A 9,157-nucleotide genomic window follows, 5' to 3' on the forward strand; every position below is an offset into this window, starting at 1 on the left:
CACAATGGAAATCCATTGGCAGAAAAGTCTTCCTTAAACAATACAAACAACAGCGACAGCTGCAGCCAGATCAAACCCACAGCTACAGCTGCGACCCCAGTTCCACTGCACGCATCGCACAAATGAAAGCAAAATAAGTGCTCAGTTACGGTTTAATATTAATGCATCACCGTACACTCCTGGGAGGGTTTTATTGCAGGTGCTGCAAAATAGGAACATAATAACTTTCGCACAAAAACAGTAGATTATACAGGGGGTGAGAATGAAACCTTTAATAACCCTCAAACAGGTAACAGCTTTCAAAATACATTTTGATATAAATTCATGCAGCAACAAGCCCCTTCATTCATACATGAACACCATCGACCCATCGTTAATTATTTACTTTTGTACAAATTTTATACAATTTGTACTTTCCATTTCTATTTAAGTCCAGAAGTTAAGGAAGTTGCATTTAACCTGCATACAATTTCATCACACCCGCCATTATTCCTTACCTTTTCTTCTCTTTATGTACATAACTTAATAAATCATTCTGCCTACAACTGGATCACTGCTGGGGTTAATGGAGGAGGTGTCTTATTTCAAGGTCATAGAATAATGAATTAGAAAAGAGAAAAGATAGCAGGATAGCTTGACTCCTAATGAGACACATACGTAACAGGTGACATTTTCGTCAGTCGGTCAGTCATACAACTCTACCCAAGTAGATTGACTTGGGGTATCTGTCTTTCAAGCTTGGCCACTGCACAAAGAAATAGTCAGAAAAGTGGTAGAGGATCTTCCCCGACAGGGACAGTCTCTCCACTCGGCAAATACTCTCCACGTAGACGATCAGGATTTTTTTCGCCCCGAGGATGCCGAGAAGCAGCCCCGCCAGGCACAGAGGGACGCAGGTTCCCGGCCCATTGCACAACACCTGGAACGGTAATGACAAAAGGACAACGTCAAAGTCAACACTGAGGACCTGGCTGTACAGACAAAGGCAGAACAACCTTTAAAAACCTGACAAACTGAGCTTACTCTAGCGGTAATATTCTAGGTAAAGCTAGACATTTTAGCTAACAATAAACTCCACAATAAAGTATATTGCGTGAACAGTGAACTCCAACCGAAACCTTGATATTTGGCCAGTGGTGATGGGTGGGAGGGATTGAGCTGAATTACAAACTAATCCCGAGCAGGGCTGCATGTTACTTGTTCATTCATTCATCTATTTCCTATAACTTTTGCATTATATGACGTATTGCATCTACATTCTCCATCAGCTCATCCAGTCAGAGCAAACAAATCCAAAGATGTAGATTAACTGAACTGATTGGCATAAATGATGGTCTCAAGAGTAAAATATATCTGCTATAGTGTATATTTCTCCTTTGTTCATAGACCTAGATCTTGAGTCCTGATGTGGGAAGTCAACTTTGAGTAAGAGACATACATCAACCATTGTTTCCATAATAAAGCAGAAAGATCACTAGTCAGAACATGCTGACAGGGCACATACAACAAAAAACCACAGCTGTCCATCAACTCTGTGTCACACACACACACACGGCACAGAAAAATGCCTGACAATTCTACTCGAAAGATCCAGCTTACACACCTAAAGTATAGAGATTAAACGGTATGAAAATTTAATATCACGATTGTTGTGACCAAAATGATGTTATCAATATTATCGCAGTATTATTGTTATTATTATTATTATTATAATAATAATAATAATAATAATAATAATAATAATAATAATGATTATAATAATAATAATAATAATAATAATAATAATAATGTAGGCAATAAAATAAAACCAAAGTTGCTTTTAACTTCATTAACATCACAATAAAACAAACACAGTACATTCCGCTACCACTAACTCAGGTTTCTTCCCATCTCCACGCTTCCCACCTATACCTGTGCTGATGTACAGTAAGGTGGTGCAACTCTGCAAATGGATGATAGTGGAAAAGTTTGGCAACCCATGTCCTGTCAGACGTGAGCTTTCATTTCATGTGGAAACCCAGAAAGCAGATGAATGTGAGGAATCTGCGTGGTGTCATCATGGGAGACGACTCGCCTCCTACGGATATCTCACAGCCGCTGGCCAGTTTCTACAGTTTTCCTATTCAGCACTAAAGTAACTTCACAAGATGCTCCACGTTCCTCATTATGGCAGGTGGCCACTATTGTAATATCTCCCTTGTAAATAACACATAATCCAAAATTATTAATATTAATCTTCTTAATATTACAACTTTACTCACAAAATTGCTACTTTATTCCCTCAATGTGCCCCTAATACTTTGTTGTAGAAAATTTATACAGAAGGAAATAAACATGTTATAAAAGTGTGAATACAAATGAACGTGGAATTACCAACTTTGGTTAATACTGGACCCATTTCATCCACAGTATATTTACTTTTATCTTTCTGATTGAAAACAAATGTTTAACTATATTTGTGTCCTGTACACTTACAGTTCATTTTCTGCAATTAGGTCAACTGCGGAGGAAATCTGTAATTTAAAAATGAGTGATGTCATAAACCCTGGCATTTACTGGTAGCTAAAGAAAATGGGCAAACTGGCCCTACTGTCATTATTGGCTTGTGCTTTTATAAACACAAGACCGCAACCATCAAAACAAACTGAAGGCACAAAAAATATATATATTTTTATGAAATGTTTCGTTATCCCGATCATTGTTCTGCAATCATTTGACAACAGTATTTATGCAAAACCGTCCTGCAGTAAAGCTATATTCCCAAGACTGGTTAGAACATTCCTGAGATACTTTTCTTGTTAGTGGCCTGGACTCCAACGCACATTTTTTTCCACTCCAACAAGCTTAACTGAAAGCCAGAAATTCAGTCTCTGCCGATTGTCAGGGCCAGACTGGCCATCTGACACACCAGGCAGAATTTATTGTGGGACCCCCCTGGTCAACAAAACTTATTGCTTGGCAAAATTTTACCTTGGGGATTCCAAAGTCCAGGGCTGATTTTTAATCCCAGTCCAGCCCTGCTGCATTCTAACATGCAACCCCATGTGTTCTAGGATGAAAGGATGAGGCTAAATAAATCAGAGCCACCTCCCCTAGGTCATGGTCTGCAAGAGGCCCCAATGCAACGAGAAACACAACAAAAGGAAAATTCATAAGGAAATTGAGACTGTCCAGGTCCCACAGGAAGCTTCCTGATTTTACGGTGACATCAGAGCCATTTGAAAACCTTCCTGTGTCACAGTCAGAGATCAGTGAAGCAGACTCACATCCCGATCCACCCCCGTACCTAACATCACCCGCACCCTAAACACCCTCAGGACCAGAAGACTACAATACTTTCAGACGATGAGTTACTTTCCAGCACTGCGATAAATTACATGTTTAAATGGTGAGCAACATCAATTTGTCCAACTGGACAAATATGGAACGATCTGTGATGACAGATGTTGATGTCCGAGAGCCTTCAGAAAATCACACTTTTTTCCCCTCTTCTCCCAGAGACAAGAACAATCCCTACTTATCTAGCACTGGGTCTCAGTAAACCTGAAATCTGTCCCAGGAAGCAATCAGTTGTTTTGAGGTATTAGGTACAAAAACAGCAGCAGCAGGGGCAACAGCAACAATAATCTATATACACACTATATTTGGTGAATGGACCCGTCTATAGACTACAAATAAAACAAAATGCAAAACATAAATGAGAGTAGTGATCCAAAGATATCCCAAAGCACTCTTTCTGTTGCTGCTTTGAAGCCGACATCTGAAAAGGTGGTTTTTTGTCATCGTTTATCAAGTTCCTTCTAACATCGTGGGTCATTCCAAGTCAGGTTACTGGGGGAAATGGGGCTATGAAATAGCGAAACTGACACGCTCGACGGTAAAGCTGCACAGGGTTAATGGAAAGACTGAGGCTTAAGAAAAACAGAAATGGTGATATCTGAGATGCCAGAGGAAATACTTTGCGCAGAGAAAAGATCATCGTTCGGCACTTCTTCCACACACAAAAAACAGTGCTCCCATTCTGCAGAGGATGCTTTAAAAAACGAAGACTCAAGTGAAACTCGTAGCGCGCTATGAGCAAAACTCAGGCACAGAGAAACGGAAAAACTGAGCTCAGATCAGCGGCAGCTGCGCAAGTGTCACAGAACTGGCAGCGCAAACTGCTGAGTTCATTATGGCTTATGCTGAATCGCTATTCCGTCCCGTTCACCATATGTACCTTACAACGTCTACTCCCAAATTCTCACAGGGAAAGAAAATTCAAGTCTTTTGGCATGCTTTTGGGGGGGAGGGGGACAGTGCTGGAAGTTCTCTTCATCTGAATCCTCGGCTTGAAAGTCAGCTTTTTGCCAAATGGTTGAAAGGTAAAATAGATAAAACGACCCTGCAGTTAAGAAATGGAGAATGTTTAGTGGAGTTTCTTTTAAAAAGCCTTCTCCCTCCTGAAATCTATTACAACTCGTCCACTCCAGAGTCTGTGCTGGTTTTTCCACTCGTAAAGAGTCAGGTGTGACATGGAAATCAACTCTTAACTTCTCTTTTGGGAATCTGTAAGCAATACCTGCACAGACAAGGAAGCAGAAACCGTGCCGAAGGTAATATGATTAAAGGCACAGGTCATTGCTTGAGAACAATTAAGCAAATAAATGGTATTTCATTTAAATTTAGCCAAATATTAATCAATTCTGCTCTCTAAGTATCACGAAGGGTGAGACATCCGACGTGTGATTCCCCCAAATGTGGGAAGTTGAACTACTGCATGGTCAAGACTCATGAAGAGGTTAGTGGAAGGACAATGTGGTGGACACAAGAGTTCTCCTGGACTGGGATGAACTTCTGTAAATATCATTCACTCTTAGATATGCTCAAAAAGTGACTTATGCATAAATTGTTTATTTTATAATAACATGCCCCCCACGGAGTGGTATAACACATGCCCATAAATTCAGACAAACAGAAAATATAAATTTGCTGGTTTTAAGTACTGCTCTGATGAATCGTTAGGCTGGAATACATTCTATGAAAGTCCTTGAAAAAAACAATAACAACTATGACTTGATTTCCTTTCCAGTTCTTTTTTCCCAGACAGAGAACGCATTAAACTTGACCTTGCTGAGGGTTCAGGACTGTGGTGATGAGACTGGGGATTTTTGGGGGCTGGTTTTAGGGGGAGGGGTAAAGAGAAGGGAGCACAGAAGCCCTTTTATGGTCAGGGGGGTTTTGAGATCAGCGAGTTCCTCCACCGATGATGGTTGCTCTCACTCATGCTTAGATCTTCTGCGTTAACCCTTATGCTGGTCATGTTCAAAAGTGAACAGCTTACTCAGCACACATCACACTGATCTGGAACCAGGAAGTTTCACTATGCATGAAACTGTAAGGCGAGAAAACGGGACGCCACTAAAACGAATGAATCTGATGAGTGAGGTGGGCCATGTGGTGGGTGTGGAATGACGACTAGCGCAATGTCACGATTTGCAAAGTTTGTGGAGCTACAGAGACACCGTGAGTGTGGTCAGTGCGGACCTACCTACAGAGCTGGCTGAGGGGCCAGTGCGGACCTAGGTTCAGACGTACAATTGCTCTTGTACACCAAAGTTCATGGAAGAAACCATAATCTAGCCAAGAAATGGAGTTTCCTTGATGGAGGGCATTTACAGGGCAATGTAAATCAAGATGGTAACAAAGCATTTTATGGTCATTTTCCCCAAGAGTTATATCCCCCCCAATGTCTCACTTAAAAAAAGGGGGAAAAACTCCCTGTAGAAACTGGAATCTGGACAAAGGTATCCTTCTTCCCCAAAGAATATTCCTCATTTCCACTACAAAACATACAACTGTTTTCCAATTTATTTGGTAGCTTATGCTTAGATACATTTTAAGACATCCAGAAGGGCACTCAGGTACAGATTCAGACTTTACTTTTCCGGTTAATAAAATGTGTCCAGTAGCCCTTTTCCCAAATATGTCACTAAGAATCTAACTTTGTGATTTAAACATACCAGTAATTCAACCTTGATTTACACGCCCTTCTCTCTCCCTGCAGACAGACAACTGCAATAATTCCTGGTAAAAATGACAGATCTCTGCAAGTGAACAAGAGCCTGCATAATTTATTCCTGATGACTCCCAGGCCCAGGCGTGGTGAATCAGCCAGATCACGCCTCACGCACTCATATGCTGGCTGGTACGGCCTGCCACACTGCGAGCAGCTTCCGCACAGGCAGATACCTTCTGACATCCCTTAAGGGAATAACTGTCAGGATCTGAGACATCACATGAAATTAACACTTGAAATATAGGGCATAAAGGCTCACCAGTTCTTATGAAAGAACTACTGAAAAAATTCATTCAGATCTAAATCGCATACATAACCGGCAGTTTTTTTTTTTTAAATTACGTAGCAGATGCTTTTGTCCAAAGTGACGTACGTCTCGGAGAATGCAGGGTCAGACTGTCCCTGGGGCAACTGGGAGTTAAGGGCCTTGCTTAAGGGCCAAGCAGTGAATTAACGCCGTCGACCCAGGGATCTGAACCAGCAACCTTTCAATAACAAGCATAGTATCCTAACACACTGAGCCACAAATCACCCATAAAAAAAGTCACTTAATCATTTTAGAACAACGGTCTCCAACCATTGTTATATCGATATCCTTGCCTGTGTACCAGTTAGCAGAAGACTAGCGGAAAGCAAACCTTCAGAATGTTTTTGTTTTCAGACATAATCGGATATACTCTGCCTTCTTGTATCAGAAAAGCATCTGACAGTTAATGCCTATACCGTCATTAAAGCACTAGCATCTACCCCATATTAACGCATCACCCTGCCCTTGATTAAACTGGTACTTTACTTGCTATTTGCCCAGAGAGAGTAAAGCTTTTTTTTACCCCCCAAGGACCCCTGGAGCACTTTTTGGGCTTAAGGTCTCAACTGAAGTGCCCGACAATGACACAATGATTCTACTCGCCATGGAATTTGACCCGGTGACCTTCTGGACATCGGCAGACTAACCCAGAGGCCACACAACCTATATCATGTGATCTTAGTTTGTTTCACCACCACCGGCCGCAGAAGACTAGGTTACACCTAAAAAAAGGCATTGAATTACAGTCATAAAAAATTTTCAAAGCCAGTCATTAATGACTGCAGCTGCAATTTGAACTATATCATAAACATTGTTTAATTAAAACTCTATATTAAAGTATCGAGTGCTTATTAAAGGGTTACATATAGTTTAGCAAGAAGACTAGTAGCAGAGAAGCAGTAATGTTTTTCTGTCCCAAAATAGATTTGCACCACTGGAAAGACATTAATTATTAATTTATTATAAATAATACATAGTTCAAATAGAGTTCTCATTACAAGATGGGCAGTGATACCATTAAAAAACATGCATAAAAAACTGGAAGACTCCCCTACACCTACCACATCAGGCTGAAGATTAAAGACTAGGGGTAGAGAGTAAAGGAAGGCATTCATTGTGGTGACCACCGATGAGCTCCAGGACTGACACACCTCTCGGCTCCGAGGAACCCGGTGGATGGTAAACTGGAAATCAGAAGACGTCACATGTTATTCTTCGACCACGTTTTAAATACATCACAGCACTAATAATGTCCCATAAATTATTTACACAAGCAAAAAAAAAAAAAAAAAAAGATTTCTATAAACAGCTGCTTAATGCAAACATGACAAGCGAGTGGGAACAAATTTCTTACGTAGCCAGAAGAAAACTATGAAATACCGCCCCCTACTGTAACATATGCGGAGGTACTGAGAAGGTGTTTTGGATCCCCACATCTGCACCCTGTATATTCTGTATTTATCGGCACTGAACAATCAAATAATTCCGGGTCAGATTTAGAATTAATCTAATTAAACGGTAGAAATTCCTGGGGTTTGGACCAGGACTCAGAGGTTTCAGCTGATTCAATAACTAAGCACTACGCAATACAAAAAACAGACAAGCTCTTTAAGGTCATTTACGCAAATGCTATTCATAAATTAATACTAATTTAAACACTCTCAGGAAAGACCTAACTTCCAAATTAGCTGATCATTTATCATTGTATTTTGGAATTATTACCCTTATTCACGTCTAATGCGTATTGATTTCTAAAAGCCTGTCAGTTTCATTAAGCTTCACTAATACAAAAAGTGAATACAAGACAAAAGTTTTTAAAATGTCGCTGAGAACTGAAATGAGGAACGCAAGTATCGCTGCTTAAAAACAAAGCAAAAAGGCTCAATTACATTTCCTTGATCATGTTGCTTTTTTGATGCTTCAAGGGTGCGGATCTTGTCCTCACTCATTTTGTCCGTATCAGCGACAACATAATGCCTGGGACAGTATGACTCCGAGAGGCTTCCCATTAACCGCAGGATCTCCGTGGTATGACCGCCTGTTAAGAAGTAATTCAGCATAACCATGGTTATGACCGAACAACTGAAGGCAGGCAACTGGAAAAGCAGTTTGTCCTCATAAAAAGCTCTGGCTATATCTATTACAATCTTACGCTCACCGAACAGTTAAAATATTAGATATATCCGTACACAATCGAGACGTAACAATATCCCCTTTAATTTAACCAGATGGTCATCAATACACGTGAACAGCTGTGAATGAATCGTCGACATTTCATGAAGTCGTCTGAATAACGCACTACTCTTAAGCAAGTTATTCAATTTCACCTGAGCCTGCAACAACAAGGACACTGACGGAGCCCTTCTTCCCGGGTCTGCATCCTGAGCCTTTCCGTACAACAATGAATAACCGCAGAATAAAAAGTACGATTACGAGAATAAATCCACAGAAAACACCCAAGAGCGCTGCCATATTATGACACGATATGAACACATAAGGGAACTACGGCATCCTCTTCGGATCAAACTTAACGGAAACGACATTAATGAAGACGGACGTCAAACCTCCTTTGTTTGAAGCCTAGTTCGTAAATTACTGACATAAACCTGTATACATAACATTGTCAAATTTAAGTGAATTATAGTAAAGTCGATGATTACACTCTGTATATTGGAAGTAAGAGAAAAAAAAATAAAACGTCTAACAGAAGTTAGGTACTGGGGGCGGGGCGTGGGCAGCCAGTTGACCTTGGACCTCCAGAGGTTTTTTTCTCCCTATTTGGGAATTTCTGG

The 9,157-nt window shown here is 40.6% G+C and overlaps 1 protein-coding gene across 1 annotated transcript; it reads right to left on the bottom strand.

Annotated features, from left to right (window-relative positions):
- Nucleotides 1-257: 257 nt before the first annotated feature.
- On the bottom strand, nt 258-8,918 carry alg14 (ALG14 UDP-N-acetylglucosaminyltransferase subunit). Its single transcript, XM_048977391.1, has 4 exons — nt 8,693-8,918; nt 8,255-8,403; nt 7,427-7,549; nt 258-919 (listed from the first exon to the last, which is right to left on the bottom strand). The coding sequence occupies exons 1-4, from the start codon at nt 8,835-8,837 to the stop codon at nt 689-691; spliced, it is 648 nt and encodes a 215-aa protein (XP_048833348.1). The 5' UTR covers nt 8,838-8,918; the 3' UTR covers nt 258-688.
- Nucleotides 8,919-9,157: the final 239 nt, after the last annotated feature.

Source organism: Brienomyrus brachyistius, chromosome 15, assembly GCF_023856365.1.
Source record: "Brienomyrus brachyistius isolate T26 chromosome 15, BBRACH_0.4, whole genome shotgun sequence".
In the NCBI taxonomy this organism is placed as follows: domain Eukaryota; kingdom Metazoa; phylum Chordata; class Actinopteri; order Osteoglossiformes; family Mormyridae; genus Brienomyrus; species Brienomyrus brachyistius.